The sequence below is a fragment of the Muntiacus reevesi genome, chromosome 2 (assembly GCF_963930625.1).
Source record: "Muntiacus reevesi chromosome 2, mMunRee1.1, whole genome shotgun sequence".
Taxonomy (NCBI): Eukaryota; Metazoa; Chordata; class Mammalia; order Artiodactyla; family Cervidae; genus Muntiacus; species Muntiacus reevesi.
In genome coordinates, this window is record NC_089250.1 from 251055835 (window position 1) to 251076383 (window position 20549).

The window sequence follows — 20549 nt, forward strand, 5'->3', positions numbered from 1 at the left end:
TTTAGGATGGACTGGTTGGATCTCCTTGCAGTCCAAGGGACTCTCAAGAGTCTTCTCCAACACCACAGTTCAAAAGCATCAATTCTTCGGCACTCAGCTTTCTTCTAAGTCCAACTCTCACGTCCATACATGACCACTGGAAAAATCATAGCCTTGAATAGATGAACCTTTGTTGGCAAAGTAATGTCTCTGCTTTTTAATATGCTATCTAGGTTGGTCATAACCTTCTTCCATGGAGTAAGCGTCTTTTAATTTCATGGCTGCAGTCACCATCTGCAGTGATTTTGGAGCCCCCAAAAATAAAGTCTGACACTGCTTCCACTGTTTCCCCATCTACTTCCCATGAAGTGATGGGACCAGATGCCATGATCTTAGTTTTCTGAATGTTGAGCTTTAAGCCAACTTTTTCACTCTCCTCTTTCACTTTCATCAAGAGGCTCTTTAGTTCCTCTTCACTTTCTGCCATTAGGGTGGTGTCATATGCATATCTGAGGTTACTGATATTTCTCCCGACAATCTTGCTTCCAGCTATAGTTACAGTCCATAGGGTTGCAAAGAGTCGGACACTACTGAAGCAACTTAGCACACACACATGCAGGGAGAATATTGGTCTCCTAATTACTGTCTGAAGCATCTATTGATCCACTTCTTATTGTTTTTTTCTCTTGATTGTACATCATGTTTTTTTGCTTCTTTACATGTCTCATAATATTTTATTATATGCCAAACATTGTGTGTAGGAAAATGGATAAGACTAAATTATATTTTGTTCTGTTTCATTTGGGTTTTTCCCCGAGAGGGTAAACCCTATGTCTGGCATCTAAAGTGAAGAAGTGATCATTCAAACTTCAAAAGAGGTCAAAACTTAATCTGTAACAGATACAATTTTAATAAAGATTAATCTCATTTTACATAGCCCAGTGTTCAATCCCCCTAGGCTGCCTCCACCCAGAAACTAATCCCTTTTATCTTATCAGTATTAAGTTTAGAGGGGTTTGGCCTGCAGTTGCAGCTAATCTCCATTCATCTTTGTTTTTTTTGTTTTTTTGTTTTTTTTGGAAAAACAAGAGCTCAGTTTATTTCATCATTTCTTGCATTTGAAGTACTCCTCGATGACATCCTTGGCCTGAGATTCTTTGCCATAGTCCTTAACTACCACACAACTGCAACCAACCACTTTACGGGGTTTTCCCTCTCTGTCAATTTTACAGAGGCCTACCCATTCCCCTAGTTTCTTGTTGTCATCAACCTTAATCAGGTTGATCTGATGCTCAGCACAAAGGGCCTCCACCAACTTGACATACATAGGCTCATCACAGTTGGATGCAAGCACACACAGATGGACCTGGTGCTTGTCTAAAGCTTTCGCGGCTTCGCGAATTCCACGTGCTAAGCCATCGTGGATGAGGGCGGTCTTCAGCACCTCTTGCAGAGCAGTGTTAACGTCCATTACACCTCCAGCAGCAATGCCTTCCTCGGCCATGGCGTGGGTTACGGGTGGAGCCGAATCTTGAATGCACCCAAGCCTCCGCCTCCGCGCGGCTCAGCGAAAGAGCTCATCTTTGTTTTTAGCTACACCAAAATCCTAAATTCCAGGATCTCAAGAATGTAAAAGATTATTCAAACTCTTTATTATTTTAAGCCCTGCCTTCACTGATGCTCTATCAACAAAATTTGAGGTGGAGAAAAAATTATTATGCCAAGTGAACTAATAGTGTGTTTGGGGTTCCTACAGACTCCAATCTGCCCCCATTAGCCCTCATATTGCTGATAGCTTCATTGGTTTCCTCTTGACCCTACAAAATCCCTCTATTTTTTCACAGACCTTTTTTTTTTTTTTTTACTACTTAACCATTGAAGGGTTCCTTCCTTCCTTCTCTCTTTTGCTGCTTATCTTCTGAACGAATTCATCATGACTACATTGCCTGTACTACAGCTTGTATGATTTTAATTTTATCTGTCTCGTTGTTGTTGTTGTTGTTGTTGTTGTTGTTACCATGGGACAAAGTGTAACAAAGTTTATAATTTAGGAATATTCTCTAGCAGTTTTTTGGCCCCTAGATTAAAGTGGCAAGTGAGTTGAGACAGTGAAACTTGTTAGAAGATGATTGTTTTAGTGTGGACTAAAGATACTAACTTTAATCAAATCTTATAAGAAATAATGTAGAAGAGTGAGCCAATCTGAGAAATCAGGATTTGTACTTATGGCAATGTGGAAATGCTGTAGAATGGAAAATAAGATTGTAAGATTGTCTAGGACCAGTTTATGACTCTAATAGAGGATTTTTTTTAATTCAGCAGACCTTGAGAAATTTCAAGGAGTGGAGCTCAGTTGGGAAAGAGTCCGCCTGCAATGTGGGAGACCTGGGTTCGATCCCTAGGTTGGGAAGATCCCCTGGAAAAGGGAAAGGCTATCCACTCCAGTATTCTGGCCTGGAGAATTCAATGGACTATATAGTCCGTGGGGTCGCAAAGAGTCAAACACGACTGAGCAACTTTCCCTTAAATATTAGTCTAGAAATGACAAGGAGAACAGATTCAGCTCAGTTCAGTCATTCAGTTGTGTCTGACTCTTTGTGACCACATGGACTGCAGCACGCCAGGCTTCCCTCTCCATCACTAACTCCCAGAGTTTGCTCAAATCATGTCCATCGAGTCGGTGATGCCATCCAACCATCCCATCCTCTGTCATCCCCTTCTCCTTCTGCTTTCAATTTTCCCAACATCAGGGTCTTTTCTAATGAGTCTGCTCTTCACATCAGTTGGCGAAAGGATTGGAGCGTCAGCTTCAGCATCAGTCCTTCCAATGAATATTCAGGGTTGATTTCCTTTAGGATTGACTGGCTTAATTTCCTTTTAGTCCAAAGAACTCTCAAGAGTCTTCTTCAACACCACAGTTCAAAAGCATCAGTTCTTCGGTGCTCAGCTTTCTTTACAGTCCAACTCTCACATCCATACATGTCTACTGGAAAAACCATAGCTTTGACTAGATGGACCCTTGTCAGCAAAGTAATGTCTCTGGTTTTTAATATGCTGTGTAAGTTTGTCATAGCTTTTCTATGGGAATAGATTAGAGAGGGAAATAAACTTCAGAAAGGGAAAGTCAAATGGGAAGAATGTTGGCATAATGCACAGAACTTACTAAAGTTCTAAGCTAGGGTGGTATAGCAGGAATGGAAATGAAAGAATAATGACAGCAAGAAATAATCATCTTAATAAGTTTATTCCTTTTCATATTATGAAGGGATACATTATTACTTCTTAAAGGATTAATTTGAATCTGTATCACATTTCATCATTTTCAAAGTTTTTACTATGTACTTCCAGCACTTGGTACCATCTTACTAAGTGATTTCTCAATGGATAATAGGAGAATAAACGGAAAATTAACCAATTTAAATGATTAACAGCTTCATAGCATCTGGCTACAGTTAGAATCCAAGCTAATAAATAAAGCCTCATAAATTCTAAAAAGTGTTTTCTATTAAAAATACTTTAAATGGGAACAGAATTATTGTTTCAATAATGTAAATGAAGAGTGTGGTTAAATATACAATTATAAAAGGTAAAGGATTCTAATCCTGATTTTCAGCTATCAAGAGAATATTTTTCTAGATATGGTCAAACTGTAAGCAAAGGCTTTCTCCAGTCTGACTATGAATTCTAAATTATCCTGAAATAAAAAACAGACCTTTAAATCTTCCCTCTACAGCAGGGTTTGGCAAACCTTTTTCAAAAAGAGCCAGATAATAAAAGTTTTAGGCTTTATGAGTCATACAGTCTCTGCCATAATTACTCCATTCTGTCATTGCACCATGAAAGTAGCCATGGACAATGTAAAAAGAACAAACATGGCAGTATTCCAATAAATTTTTTTTTTATAAAAACAGGTCGTGGGCCAGGTTTGGCTGGTGGACCATAACTTCCCAGCCCCTGCCATGCAGAATGTGTCTGTATAGGAATATCCTGGAGACTTTACTAGTATAATCTGGAGCAGTGCTCTCCAATAGAAATGTAATATGAGCCACATAAGAATACTAACTTTCTAATAATTATATTTTTAAAATTAATTTTGACCATATGTTTTTAACCCAATAGTACATGAGTTTGGATAGATTCTGGGAGTTGGTGATGGACAGGAAGGCCTGGCATGCTGCGGTTCATGGGGTTCCAAAGAGTTGGACAAGACTGAGCAACTGAACTGAACTGAACTGATCTAGGGGAAAACATATGATCATGCTGATTGATCACATTTAAATTTTTTCACTACAAATGTCAAATCATCTTTTATGTTACTGACTGTTAGATGACAATTTCATTCATTTCATTGAAAAATTAAAAACTATCAGAAGAGATAGTTTCCTCCTATAACCAAATCTACTACCTATAACCACTGCCTTCCCCTTCTATTAATCAAATAACCAATTCTCAGTTCTTATTTCACTCAAATTCCTGGTGGCATTTTCTATTATTAGTTATTCCCTCCTTTTTCAAATTTCTTTTTGTTGTTGTTGTTTGATGTTTTCTGGGTTGTTCTCCTACAGCACTGCATTCCTTTTCAGTCTCTTTTGATGCCTCATTTTCTTCTTTGTGACCTCTGTCTTTTGGAATGTCCCAAAGCCATCTTTGGGCCTTTTCTGTGTCCAAATTTAATCCTATAATGATCTCATCCAGTTACATGGCTTGAAATGATATTTATAAGTTTGCGGTTACAAAATGTTTCTCTCTCTCAACTCCAGATTTCTTTGTGAGTCCCACACTATCTACTCATGGATATTTAATCAAATTTAACCTGGCCAGAATGAAGTTTTTATTTCATTTTCATTCTGTTCCACTTCACTTTTCTGCCACTCAGTTAAAGTCATCATCACCCTTCTCCTCCTCATCCAATTCCTCGACAAGTTCTACAGCTCTGTCTCCAAAATCGATCCTGAATCCCACCATGTCTCATCTCCACTGCTATGGTTCAAGACGCCATAATAATTTCTTTTTCAGTCTTCTAAGATACCCTTCTATCTGGTTTCATTGCTTTCATTCTGCTTCCCTATCTTTACCCTCAAGGTTATTCTTTACAAAGCAGCAGGAGTCACCTTAAAGCATAAACATATAACCTTTGATTGCTTCCATCATGTTTAGTATAAAATTCAAGCTCCTTATCATGACCTTTAAGCGTTTACTCCTGGTCACTACTTATTTGTCCCAGTACTTTCTCCTGTGTCACTCCACTCCAGCCACATCAGCTGTATTTAAATTTGAATATGCCAGTATGTTCTGGTCTCCAAGCCTTTACATTTCATCTGGAACATTCATCCCCAGAATCTTCAGAGGGCTCACTTTTTTACATCATTAATGCCCCAGCTTGAATGTCAACTCTATAACAGATCACCCTGTCTCAAATAATTACCCTTGACACTCCCTAATCTTTTAAATGGCTTCATTTTTCTTCATAGCCATTATGGCTACCTGAAGTTTTGTGTGTGTGTGTGTGTGTGTGTGTGTGTGTGTTTATTGTCCCTGCTGGGTCTTTGTTGCTTCATGGGCTTTTCTCGAGTTGTGGCAAGTGGGGCCTACTCTTTGTGGCAGTATGGGGGCTTCTCGTTGCAGTGGCTTCTCTTATTACTGAGCACAGGCTCTCGGGCACATGGACTTCAGTAGTTGCAGTGCATGGTCTCAAGAGCACAGGCTCAATCAGTCGTTGTAGCTCACGGGCTTAGTTTCTCTGTGGCACGTGGGATCTTCCTGGACCAGGGATCAAACCGTGGTCTCCTGCGTTGGCAGGCAGATTCTTTACAACTGAGCCACCAGAGAAGCCCTGAAGTTATATTTTTAATTGTCTCTTTACTTTCTGTTGTTTCACTCCCTTAGTAAAAAAACTAAGTTCATCCAATGAAGGGATATCATGCTGCTCACTATTGTATCTCCTGCATTTAGAATAATATCTGGCACACAGTGAGTACTGAGTAAATGAGCCTGCAAGATATCAGGAGACAATTCAGTTGTTCGACCAAATCAGAATTAGCTACTTCACTTGTCTTCTAATGTTGACCTGGTCATACTAAGTCAAATAGACATCTGAGAATGAAAGGTTCTAGTATAAACGAATCCTGTAATCTGTTCCATACCAGGGAGCTTGTTCCAATGCTTGTTAGTAGTTGGATGCAGAAATTCTCAGTGATCCCTGCTAATCAACTAATTTGCCTGTTTCTATCAATACTAGCTGTTAGTTTCTGCTGGCCAGTCTCCACCTAACTTCCCTTACAAGAGCTTGCTTTTAAATCAGGATTTTTCTTTGCTGGCTTTGCCATCTCCTTGCTTGGCTTTTCTTTCTTTAACAAGCACAACAGCATGCTGCTGCATCTTCAAAGAGTAAATTAATTCCGTCCGCAAAAGGGTCAAGTGCTAGAAAGTGCATAGCCATGCAGTTTGCATGGCAGGATACAGAAGATATGATGCTAATAAGATTCTAAGATGAGAACAGCAGACTGTCTCTGGGGATTCAGATGAAGGGGTCTGTAAATTTTAAAAGAAATGGTCTCCGAAAACTAATGATGTCTGCTTTCCAATTCATTAATAATGTGGAGCAGGGAGATGGGAGTGAGATCCAGGCCATGCTTTGAAATATCAAAATGTAACGAGGAAGAAAACAGTAAGAGCGATCTCAATGGGGTCATAAAGCTGGGAGAAGGAGGCAAACTATAAGAAGATGTGGTGGTGCTGGATGGAGGGGAGGGAATCAGTCCACCCCATGTGTGTATATTTATGTGCATATAGTACCTTTATCTATACACGAGTAGATAAAAAGTTCTTCTGCTAGGAAAAAAAAAAAAACACTGCAACATTGATAAGGCTTTTGCAATTTTCATATTTAAGGCGACACAGAGAGAATATTTCAAGTATTGTAAAAACACGTCTAAGCTGTCTGCCTTTCTGTATTTACAAACCCTGCCCTTCACCTCTTTGTATTGCATACAAGGAACTGAGTAACAAGAACCTCAACCTTGTTTGTAGTTAATAGTGGAAGAAAAAAACCCTCAGGCAAAGCCTAATGAACCAAGAGCAATTCTGAGCTCTCCTCTGTAATATCTGCCGAGGCAGTGTCTTTCCAAGGGCTGCCTGGACATATCGTGTGACCTTGCTGCTTTACATCATTAAAATTTCCCATTACTGGAATGGTGTTTGCATGGAGGGGCCGTTGTGCAGATATTATGGCTGAGTTTCTCCCTGCTGCATTCGGAGTTTGTGCTAATAGAAAATGCTTCTCTGCTTGAACAGTTCCCTTGAGCTGGGAGGTGTGCAGCAGCGGGAGAGTTTAGCTTTGGCTTTTATTTTGACAAAGCTATTACATTTTGCAGATTGAGGTTATGGTCTTTTCTCCTATCTCTGTATTTTATCTGCATGATATTTTCTGATCTCCCTTTTAAAACCCCCATTAGTTACGATTGAGGCTCTGGGGTGGCAGCCTGCCTTGAAGCCGTAATATCGTCAGCTATTCTTACAAGCCCACTAAATAGACTGACTGATTCAGTAGTGTTCAGTCATGTGTAACCTTTCCAAGGGGGGCTAGCTTCAGAAGGAGGACACATGTGCCGGACAGACACTTGTGTGTTTGTGTTTGTATGTGTGTGTATGAGGACCACCACCCCAAGGTACCAACAATCTTAAAAACAAAAGTGCAATCTCATTCTCCAGGGCTGCGGATTCTATCTACTGTGTCTTCCTTCTGAGCTTCCTTCTCCCGCAGGCGGCCGACTGCACCGTGAAACTGTGGAATCTGACAGCACTGGTGGCATTTCCAAATTCCAGGACACCCTCAGCCTGTTTTACTACCCTCTTAAGAAGCTGCTGTTCTGGCTATTCTGTTCTACACTTTGTTTCATCCATGTCATAGTGTTACATGTTCATGCAACTCTAATCTTAATTTTAACAGAAAGTTCACAATAATGAATGATGTTTGCCTAGAGGGAGTGGAAATACTTCACAGCACTGGTTATACAGTCATAAACTGTTTAGAACTGACTGAAAGGGTGAGATTCTTGGTCAGCCCTCCTAAATCTCTAAGCAAACCATAGCTGATTGAGAGACTTTGAATCCTTAGTGCTCAGATTTCTAAAGTAAGAGAATATGACCATTTCTTTCTCTATGGCTTTCCTATTTTAAGTAAGCACAGTGAACTCTTCCCAGTAAATCCTTCTGAATCTGGGAGCGTAGCACAGCCACATGCCTTAAACACTTCACTTTGTCCACCTTCTCCTGACAGTGTGGGACGTCGTGGTCTAGAGTGGGGAGGGTCACGGAGAGGGGTGGTAGAGGTGAGGAATTTATTTCCCCAGGAAATCTCATTAGCGATGCAGTGCCTGTTTTTCATTGAAGTTTCTGCTCTTCGGCTTTGTTTTCGGCTGAGTAACCGAGCCTGAAAGCCGTCTGGTGACTCACAAAAGGTCACACTGAGAGTTGGGGGCACGGACCGGAGCTCGCTGCCTACCTGTGATTGATGTGTATTAAAGCTGTCTTGAGCCACTCATAAACACAGCAAGAATCCTGTTCTCTTTTCATCAGTGCTCTTGACCAAGACTTGATTTACTGTTTTGAAATCAGCTGCTCCTTCAGTCCTCTACAATAGCTTCTTTAATAGCTTGTCATAACGGTTGATGACAATTTGGGAAAGCTCACATATTCAATATATTTTTAAAATTGACTTCGCACTATTCCATGTACCAAGGCTTTATAAACAGTCTAATTGTTCCCTGAGTGTTTGCTGACCTAAAGGAAAGTGTTGATGAATCAGATCCTCCTTTTCTATCTATGAAGGTATTGAGATGTGTATTCAATATCATAGCAAATTGCTACTGAAAATTGGTTCCATGTCCCTGAGGCTACTTACCTCAAAAGGTGAAACGGCAGAAGTACCTGCTAGACAAGACCGACCAGCTTTGCTATTTCCTTCTCTTTTTTTGAGATTTCTTGATGATATTCTTTTAAAGTTTGTCCTGACAAGGGATTGAAATTGGATCCAAGTGTTATAAGAGACTGTGCAGTTCTTATTCTAGTAAAGAATAATAATAATCATTTATACCCATTGAGTGTGTTTGTCAGTTCGATATCTATGATTGTATAATGAAGTTTAAGACTGATGTCAATTCGACTAATTCTCTATGGCTTTCCTGTTGTATAATCTCAGAAGAAAAGCTGTACACGGCATATAACAGCAACAATTTAAAACAAATCTCTAGTTCTAATTGTTTTGTTACCTTTTGATAGCTTGGGAAAGTTGAACTGATCCCTGACCACCCAATAGCCACTTCCACAGCTGTGTCCAGGAATGCCGACTGCGGTGATCTTAAGAATGTCTAACCTCCAACTTGCCAAGTACAGTGACCACTGAGAATGGATTACCAGTCACACAGAATAGATGCCAGTGCTGCTATACTAGAACATCTCATTGAACATTAGTTCTGTTCTGTGTTCCTCTCCACATGTACTACTTCTCCCTGTCCTTAAATTTCACTTCTTACGTGAATCCTTTCATATTCCATACAGTTCTGTTTTTTGATTCTGAGTTCCTACAATATGTATAACCTGTGCCTTCCAACTGTCCCTATACCGTGACCTATCTTCTCTTGTTATTCTACTTTTTTACATCCCCACAGCACAGTGTTGTGGCACATATATTTCAAAAATATTTTTGAACGTAGAATATTCTGATGAAAATTCTCAGAGATAATGTTTGAAAGTGCTACATTTAGCATAGACCTAACTTGAATTTCCTTTCTGGACTTGAACTTGGTATCCAACTCCCATTTTCTTTTCGAGGGGCCACCTGAAACAACTACATTTCAGCAAAGAACTGTAGCATCAAGACACTTATCAGTATCTTTTCCACAGTGAGTTTTATTTTCTCATATTCTCTGTTTTCCAGATGTTGAGGCACTTTGCACTATTATCTTGAATGTGGAGTAGAATTGTGGGTGCAACTGCTATAGCAATGGAAGAGTTTAATTTCCCCAAAAACCTATGGAGAGCTATGCACAGAAAAGTTGAATTTATATATATATTAGGTCATAGTTTCAGATTCAAGAGGCATATATCATTCCTCTTCATAACATTAAAAAATTACACATTCAGATAAACTTATAGAAAGTCCCCAAGTATTTGGCTTTTTGTTGAAAGTTGAGTTTGATTATTTGGAACTAGGAACATTTTTTTCCCACATACATGATATCAAGAGAGTCAAAGTTTCAAGCTAGCCCTATAGTGAATCATTGTTAAAGCCTCTGGTGAAGATGAGAGCCTGAACTCTGTCAACAGGGTTTTGGAAAAGAAGGTGAAGGATTCTCTGAGAAAGACTGTGAGGGTAGCACCTCTGAGGTATTGGGTATGTCCCCAGGTGATGCTAATGCATTTCTTTTGTAAAGCTAGAGTAGGACATAAGGGGTCACAAAGCAAATGTGAGTAAGTGGAAAATTTCAGGTTGCTTTCTGAAAGCAACTTGGATAAGCCATGCAGGACAGTAAAATGAGCATCAGAACAGAATTAGGAGAACTAGTTCTAGTCCTAGCTCTTTTACAGTTTCTCTGGTTACCTTCAGTAAGTCACTGCACCCCTCTGGACCTGTTTCCTCATCTACAAAATGAATAACTCCGTTGTATAAGGCTTCTTTCAGCTAGAGCAAACCACAACAACCATCTTTCCTATAAGTCTACTGAAATTTTTGTTCTGTCCTCTTCATGCTGCCTCTGTATCTTCTTATATTTATTTCATTCTACTGAATCCAGCCAGTCCTTCCATTTAACCCAATTCTTTTCACCTTCTCTTTCCCACAGGCTAGCCATAATAAAATAGAGGGGGAGGAGGGAAACACCTCCTGGTTATCATAGACCATATACTATTTGTGATAAATATATTCATACTTTTTCTCTCTCTTAACTAAAAACCCCTTGGGAACAAAGAATATACCTTCTTTTGTTTATTTCTATAATATATCTTAAAGAACATCATAGATGTAGAAAATTTAATGATGACAATGATGTTGAACCCAGACTCCCGCATTACAGGCAGATTCTTTACTAGCTGAACCGTAAGGGGAGCAATGATGTTGACAAATTGAATAAAAAAGTAGTATTCCCCCACAGTTTTTTAAAAAGTGTATTTACAAAGAAAAAGGAACAATGATTCCTTTCTAGATTCATTTAGAGCAATGAAGCTCTGGGGGAAAACAACTGGGATTTAAGAGGGCAGGAAAAATATAAGATAGTTGGCTGGTTCACATCTGATATCTTCATGGTGTTCTCCCAGGTGAAAAAACCTGGCTTACTGAGTGAGACATATTAGTTGGAATTTTGATTCACTTCCAGAATGTTGTATTTGGGGATTACTAAGGTGCATGAGGAAACTTTTTAGGGGGTGAAGAAGGGGTAGAAATATTTGATACCTTGATTCTTGCAGCAGCTACACAACTATATAAATTTACACCTAAAAAAGAATGATGTTATTGATGTAAGTTATGCTTTAGTAACCTGACATAAAATAAAAAGATCATAAAATATTATCTCATGATGTACTCTGCATATAAGTTAAATCAGCAGGGTGACAATATATGCCAAGGAGCTTTGGCGTACTCCTTTTCCTATTTGGAACCAGTCTTTTGTTCCACAGGTCAGGTGGTTTGGTATTCCCATGTCTTTCAGAATTTTCCACAGTTTATTGTGATCCTCACAGTCAAAGGCTTTGGCGTAGTCAATAAAGCAGAAACAGATTTATTTTGGAATTTTCTTGCTTTTTCTATGATCCAGCAGATGTTGGCAATTTGATCTCTGGTTCCTCTGCCTTTTCTAAATCCAACTTGAACATCTGGAAGTTTGCAGTTCACGTATTGCTGAAGCCTGGCTTGGAGAATTTTGAGCACTACTTTACTAATGTGTGAGATGAGTGCATTTGTGCAGTAGTTTGAGCATTCTTTGGCATTGCCTTTTTTTGGGATTGGAATGAAAACTGACCTTTTCCAGTCTTGTGGCCACTGCTGAGTTTTCCAAATTTGCTGGCATATTGAGTGCAGCACTTTCACAGCATCATCTTTCAGGATTTAAAATAGCTCAACTGGAATTCCATCACCTCTACTAGCCTTGTTCATAGTGATGCTTCCTAAGAGCCACTTGACTTCACATTCCAGGATGTTTGGCTCTAGGTGAGTGATCACATCATCATGATTATCTGGGTCATGAAGATATTTTTTGTACAGTTCTTCTGTGTATTCTTGCCACCTCTTCTTAATATCTTCTGCTTCTGTTAGGTCCATACCATTTCTGTCCTTTATTGAGCCCACATTTGCATAAAATGTTCCCTTGGTATCTCTAATTTTCTTGAAGAGATATCTAGTCTTTCCCATTCTATTGTTTTCCTCTATTTCTTTGCACTGATCACTGAGGAAGACTTTCTTATCTTTCCTCACTGTTCTTTGGAACTCTGCATTCAAATGGATATATCTTTCCTTTTCTCCTTTGCTTTTAGCTTCTCTTCTTTTCACAGCTATTTGTAAGGCCTCCTCAGACAGCCATTTTGCTTTTTTGTATTTCTTTATCTTGGGGATGGTCTTGATCCCTGTCTTCTGTACAATGTCACGAATCTCTGTCCATAGTTCATCAGGCACTCTGTCTATCAGATCTAGTCCCTTAAATCTAATTCTCACTTCCACTGTATAATTGTATGGGATTTGATTTAGGTCATACATGAATGGTCTAGTGGTTTTCCCTACTTTCTTCAATTTCAGTCTGAATTTGGCAATAAGGAGTTCATGATCTGAGCCACAGTCAGCTCTTGGTCTTGTTTTTGCTGAGTGTATAGAGCTTCTCCATTTGGCTGCAAAGAATATAATCAGTCTGATTTCAGTGTTGGCCATCTGGTGATGTCCATGTGTAGAGTATTCTCTTGTGTTGTTGGGAGAAGGTATTTGCTATGACCAGTATGTTCTCTTGGCAAAACTCTATTAGCCTTTGCCCTGCTTCATTCTGTACTCCAAGGCCAAATTTTCCTGTTACTCCAGGTGTTTCTTGATTTCTTACTTTTGCATTCCAGTCCCCTATAATGAAAAGAATATATTTTGGGGGTGTTAGTTCTAAAAGGTCTTTTAGGTCTTCATAGAACTGTTCAACTTCTTCAGTTGGGGCATAGACTTGGATTACCTTTGTACTGAATGGTTAACATCATGAGAAATGCTGGGCTGGATGAAGCACAAGCTGGAATCATGATTGCCGGGAGAAATATCAGTAACCTCAGATATGCAGATGACACCACCCTTATGGCAGAAAGTGAAGAAGAACTAAAGCGCCTCTTGATGAAAGTGAAAGAAGAGAGTGAAAAAGCTGGCTTGAAGCTCAACATTCAAAAAACTAAGATCATCAAATCCAGTCCCATCACTTCATGGCAAATAAATGGGGAAACAGTGGAAACAATGGCTGACTTTATTTTGGGGGGGCTCCAAAATCACTGCAGATGTTGACTGCAGCCATGAAATTAAAAGACGCTTACTCCTTGGAAGGAAAGTTATGAGCAACCTACCCACTCCAGTGTTCTTGCCTAGAGAACCCCAAGGACGGCAGAGCCTGGTGGGCTGCCGTGTATGGGGTCACATAGAGTCAGACATGACTGAAGCATCTTAAGCAGCAGACAGCATATTAAAAAGCAGAGACATTACTTTGTCAACTAAGGTCCGTCTAGTCAAGGCTATGATTTTTCCAGTAGTCATGTATGGATGTGAGAGTTGGACTGTGAAGAAAGCTGAGTGCTGAAGAATTGATTCTTTTGAACTGTGGTGTTGGAGAAGACTCTTGAGAGTCCCTTGGACTGCAAGGAGATCCAACCAGTTCATCCTAAAGGAGATCAGTCGTGGATGTTCACTGGAAGGACTGATGTTGAAGCTGAAACTCCAATACTTTGGCCACCTGATACAAAGAACTGACTCATTGGAAAAGACCCTGATGCTGGGAAAGATTGAGGGCAGGAGGATAAGGGGACAACAGAGGATGAGATGGTTGGATGGCATCACCGACTCAATGGACATGGGTTTAGGTGAACTCCAGGAGTTGGTGATGGACAGGGAGGCCTGGTGTGCTGCAGTGCATGGGGTCGCAAAGAGTTGGACATGACTGAGCAACTGAACTGAAAATATTATTTATGCTAGAACAAAGATAATCCAGTAAAGTGATTTGTAGACTTATTTTAAACTTATAAGAGGAAACTACAAGAAAATATAAGAAATTACATTTTAAAATTTAACCAAATTGACTAGGAACAAAGTAGTATCCCCTTTTCTAGTCTTTTAACATTTCTGAAAGCATATCAGAATATTGCTACTTATGCATACACTTGTCATTAACTCTGTGCTAGTTCTAGTAGATGGGCTTCCTAGGTGGCTCAGTGGTAAAGAATCTGCCCGCCATTGTAGATTCAGTCCTGATTTGGAAAGATCCCTTGGAGGAGGAAATGGCGACCCACTCCAGTATTCTTGCCTGAAAAATCCCATGGACAGAGAAGCCTGGCAGGCTACATACAGTACATGGGGTCACAAAGAGTTGGACACAACTTAAGAGACTGAACAACAGCACACACGGTTCTAGTGGATATAGTTGATATGAACCAATACTAACTGCTTTCGTAACACTGCTAATTAAAGCCACCTGTAACTATTAATTTGGTTTGAGTTATATGATTTCATAGTGAATTGAGAAGCCACTGAGTTGTATGCCAGTGTATATATGTAATTACCCCTCCCTTTTGGAAATATAAATAGCCTTATTGATTCAAGTTGGTTGCTTAGACTTTCTGTCAGTGGTTGCTTAAGTTTGATTGTTGTAGCTCAGGTTTTGGTCCTTTTTTCAGATAAGAATGCTGGTGACATCATTTAATATTTGGATGAATATTTTCAAAGCTCAACTTTTCTTCATTTAGGTCTCTTAAGGATTATAGAACAACTTACCAGTTTGTGCTTTCATGAGCAACTGATATTCTTAACTTCTGTCATGTATGTGTGAAAGGTTGCAAGTAATGGCTCATCTATTTTCCAGATCTATTCTTTCCTTCCATCATAATAGAGTTACAACAAGTGACATGCCTAGTCACATTTCCCAGCCTCCTTTGCAGTTAGTATTATTAAATCAGTAAGTTCTCTCCAGTGGTATGTGAATGGGCATAATGTATACAACTTTTAGGGTGGGGCTTTTAAGAAACCAGGTATTCCTTCTCTGTGCTGTCTTTTTCCTTCTACTCGTTGGAAAGAAAGAAAGAGGGTTGATGTGTGTTTCTTTGTTTTAGGGAGCAGTGGGAGAAAATCTTTCCCATTGTGCTCCTAGAAAACTTCCTCTTACATCTGGAGGACATGGCCACACCTAGCTCCAAGACTGTCTGGAAATAGCTATCTAACTATTTCAGTCTCCATAGTTGGAAGTAGGAAAGGGATAAGAGGATTAGAAATGGGTAGCCAATAAACAATGTCTCAAATAATGTCCTAAACAGGTAATGCAATACATTAGAAGAAGAAAAACCAGTTTGGATGAAGAAAATGAAAAAAATTAAAAAGCTTAAAATAATGAAGTAAGCAAAAAACCCGAAAAGACTACTTAGTTCTTCTTTTTTTTTTTTACTTAGTTCTTTAAAATTCCAGCATAGTTGTGCAATCTCTGGCAATTCTGATCAAGAAAAAAATAGAGGAGACACAAAAAACCCACAAAAGATAGGTAAGATAAATATGACATGGAAAAAATTTTTGAAGTGTGAGAGAAAGTTAGGTTTCAATTAATGCTAACAAATTTGAAATTTTAATTAAAAGGTTGATTTCTCTAGAAAAATATGTATAACAAAAATATGTATAAGAAAAGATAGAATAGGGTTGTAGAAGAAATTTTTTAAGTAGTCAAAGATGCATCCCTTAAAAAACCCAGATCAAATGACATTATGGTTAACATATTAAAATCTAAACACTTAATTCTTCGGTTAAAAAAAAATTTCCAAAATATAAAAAGACGGAAAGCTTCCCCAGTAACTCAGGTTAGTATATGGTTAGCATAATCTTGATTATAAATCTAAACAAATAATATCAAATAATAAGAGAACAAGCCAATTTAATCTATGAATGCATCTTTAAATCCTAAATAAGTAAAACTCTACACTGCTTTAAAAGAAAATAATGTATTTCTAACAGGTATAAGATTCATGTTTTGATTAATTAAAATTTAATGTCTGGAATGCAAGGATAGTTTAACATTAATAAACCTATTAATTTAATATATTATCAGATTAAAGTAGAAAATCACACAATCATATAAAAAAAGATGCCAACAAATAGTTTAACAACTATCCCTAATTAAAAGCAATTTAAAAAATCCTTTGGCAAGCTGAGGAAGATAAACACCTTAATCCAATAAAGGTATATTTCAGAAATCTATAATAAAAATTATAATTAAAAGTGTTTGGCAGAGATGGCTTCCTGTACCCTACTACCAGTTCTACCCTTCTTCCTTAGTAATATAACCTGAATTTTTAGCCAGCCTTATAGTTGCCTATAAATAAAAAACCACATTTCTCAGTTGCCCTGGCCACTAGGTATAGCCATGTGACTAGATTGGCTATGTTTAACCAATGGATATAAATAAAAATACTGGAGCAACTGTCCTTGTCAAAGGATGAATTTCAAAAGCCTGCAGTGTTAAGTTACAAAAGGCTACATATGTTTTGATACCAACTATGTAAATGTTAAGAAACACGCCAGATAATAAATATAACTTATAGCTGCACATTAAAATCATAAAATATTTAAAATGTGCATAAAAATGAAACATATCAATGTCAGAGTGAATGAGAATGAAATAGTTGGTGTTTTATCTTTATTTATAATATTTTATTTCCTTAAGATTAATAAGAACAGAAGCAAAAAAGTCCTGAACCAAATATGGCAAGCAAACAGCTATTAAACTTGGGTCATATTAAAAGACTTGACTATTAAATTAAGGTATTATTTTATGTGCTTTTCTATGTGCATAATTTTTAAATTTTAGCTGTATAAAATAAAGACCTGAAACAAAAGGAAGTCAAAGTAAAACAGCAGGGGTGAATATGGAAAGAGGAAGGAGAAGTCCCAGCCCCATTATTTTATTCTTTCTCAGATTCCAGGATGATTGACCATACAGGAGCCCCAGGGCTTGGCCTAATTGCCTCCTCCCTGAGTAAATAAATGTCCCAAAGCAAAGGCTAAAGGTAGCCTCTTTGATTTGTCATATCCCAGAGATTGTTTTTATGGGGGGATCAATTCAGATGCTCTATTGCTAGCAGAAGATTATTAAATGACTACAATCAGTGTAAAACTACCCTTATACTTCTATTTACTGCAAAGCTTGAGTTTTTTTTTCTTCTGAATTTATCTAATAAAGTTAAATCAAGATATTAAAAAATAAAATGTAATACACAATCCCTTCATAAACAGAAACACAAAGCAGAAAAAGCCTAAAAGTAAACTTAACAAAAAATATGCAAGACTTGTGTGGAACAAAACTGGAAAAATGTACTGAAAATCATGAAAGGAAATCTAAACAAATGAAAAGATCTATTATTCCCTAAATAAGAACACTCAGTAATTTACCAGTGTTAATTCTCCTCAAGTTAACCTATACATTTAAATAAAATCTCAGTAAAATGGACCTTGATAAGCTAACCCTGAGATTCATCTGAAATAGAATCTCCAGGAATATTTTTCAAAAGACAATGAGAAAAAGTGACCCATAAAAATATCTAAATAAACTATAAAACTTTAATACTTGAAACAGTGTGGTACTGACAGGTAAATAGAAAAACAGAACTGAGTGGACAGTCCAGAAACAGATTCATATAGATGAGATTTTAATATAATAAATTTTGTATTTCAAATCAGAAAAGGAAAATACATATATCTTAACTGTGACATTCACAAATACAAATCCCAAATGGATTAAAGAGCTAAACTTAATGAACATCAAGTTTATAAAACCATCAGAAGAAAATACAGGAAACTATTTATTTTATGATGGAGAGGGTGTCCTTAAACTAAAAACAGTGTCAAGAATTCATAAGTATAACATAGAAGTTGGGTTTCATAAAAATTGAGACAAATTGTGAGAACATATTTGCAAAGATATATAACTGAAAAAGGGTTAATAAATAATCAGAATATATAAAGAGATCCTAAAAATCAATAAGAAAAATCCAATTGAAAGTGAGAAAAAGATATAAAAAGACAAATGTAGAATAAGAACAAAAACAGCCAACATACATGTGAAAAGATTGTCTATCTCATTAATAATCAGGCAGAATGCAATTTTAAAAAAGAATGAGATTTGCCAGTAGGTTGGCCAGCGCTTTAAAGATGAATGTTTCTTGGTATTAGAGGCTGAGAAGATGTATACTCTTGTACATCCATTACCTCTCTCTTCTACTTTCCCCGTTGCTAACTCCAGTCCTACCATACTGCCTCCTTTTTTTCTTAGTACACACTAACTTTCTGTCCTCTTCGGTTACTTTTACTTGCTGTTCCCTCTACCTTGAACCTTTTCCCTCGGATGTATTATTATGTGTGACTTGCTCCAGTTCTTCAGTTCAGTCACTCAGTCGTGTCTTACTCTTTTCAACCCCATAGACTGCAGCACGCCAGGCTTCCCTGTCCATCACCAACTCCTGGAGCTTGCTCGAACTCATGTCCATCAAGTTAGTGATGCCATCCAACCATCTTATCCTCTGTCGTCCCATTCTCCTGCCTTCAATCTTTCCCAGCATCAAGTTCTTATCCAATGAGTCACCTCTTCGTATCAGGTGGCCACAGTATTAGAGCTTCAGCTTCAGCATCAGTCCTTCCAATTCTTAAGCTCCAGTTCTTAGTTCAAGTTTTTCTCAGAGATTATCTTTTTTTAAGCCAGGTAAATGTGTGACTTTCCTATCACTCCTAAAACCTTTCAGTTCAGTTCAGTTCAGTCTCAGTCGTGTCTGACTCTTTGCGACCCCCTGATCCACAGCACGCCAGGCCTCCCTGCCCATCACCAACTCCTGGAGTTTACCCAAACTCATGTCCATTGAGTTGGTGATGCCATCCAACCATCTCATCCTCTGTCGTCCCCTTCTCCTCCTGCCTTCAATCTTTCCCAACATCAGGGTCTTTTCCAATGAGTCAGCTCTTCGCATCAGGTGGCCAAAATATTGGAGTTTCAGCTTCAACATCAGTCCTTCCAATGAACACCCAGGACTGGTTTCCTTTAGTATGAACTGGTTGGATCTCCCTGCAGTCCAAGGGACTCTCAAGAGTCTTCTCCAACACCACAGTTCAAAAGCATCAATTCCTTGGTGCTCAGCTTTCTTTATGGTCCAACTCTCACATCCATACATGACTACTGGAAAAACCATAGCCTTGACTAAACAGACCTTTGTCAATAAAGTAACATCTCTTCTTTTTAACATGCTGTCTAGGTTGGTTATAACTTTCCTTCCAAGGAGTAAGCGTTTTTTAATTTCATGGCTGCAGTCACCATCTGCAGTGATTGTGGAACCCCAAAAATAAAGTCAGCCACTGTTTCCATTGTTTCCCCATCTATTTGCCATGAAGTGATGGGACCAGATGCCTTTAGACCTGCTTTTTTCCCCCCACATGTTAAATAGGTGGTGGGTAGGTAGGTAATTAAGTAGGTAGACAGACAGGTAAGTAGGTAGGTAAGTAAGTAGCCTCTGTGTAAATCTTTTTTGAATGACTGAAAAAATACTGCCACTGGAGAAAGTATAAATTGGTACAAATTTTTGGAATATTTTGCATTTAATTAAATACTAAAACAGATAAAATGTGGGTACTCTTTAACCTAGCAATTCCACTTCTACATATCTGTTCTTAGTGAATACATCTGTACACAAAGACAAACAAGTATATTCAGCACAACACTGTTTTTAGTAATAAAAAAGAAATAACATAAGGAGCCACCAGTTGGAAACAGGTTAAATAGGTATTTAGATATTTATGCAACACAATACTGTGCAGCTGTTATAAAGAGCAAAATGAATCTGTATTATACCCATATGTAAAGATATTCCAGTGTTTTGATGTTCTATGGAAAATAAATCACAGAAAAATAGCTAAAATATAATCTTATTTATGGAAAAAATAATCCAGTATGTGTAGATATATAGATATAAAGATAGAGATAAACACATGCATACATATGAACATATAAATGCAAATTTAAGATATAAAGGATACACACCAAATTGTTAATAGTTTATTAGCTTCTCTCTGTGGAGAAGAGGAGCTTGGGCATAGGAAAGCTGATACAGGAATATATCCTATGTATTTCCATATTGTTTTAGTCTTTCACCATGAGAATATATTCATGTATCACATTTTTAATTAAAAAATAGAATGTCTTCAAGGTTATCCTCTTTCAATGTCAGTCTCACTCATTTGTATCCTGAAATGCTCTCTTGGGTAGCAGTGAATGAGATGAAGTAATGGCCAGTGTGCTGGGAATTGCGTTTAGAAGCGCATTGTGCTAGGGAAC

The 20549-nt window shown here is 38.0% G+C and overlaps 1 protein-coding gene across 1 annotated transcript; it reads right to left on the minus strand.

Moving 5' to 3' along the window:
* Window positions 1-1041: 1041 nt before the first annotated feature.
* Window positions 1042-1544, minus strand: LOC136158725 (small ribosomal subunit protein eS12-like). The gene has a single exon (XM_065920541.1). It carries the CDS (start codon window positions 1481-1483, stop codon window positions 1085-1087), a length of 399 nt encoding a protein of 132 aa, XP_065776613.1. The 5' UTR covers window positions 1484-1544; the 3' UTR covers window positions 1042-1084.
* Window positions 1545-20549: the final 19005 nt, after the last annotated feature.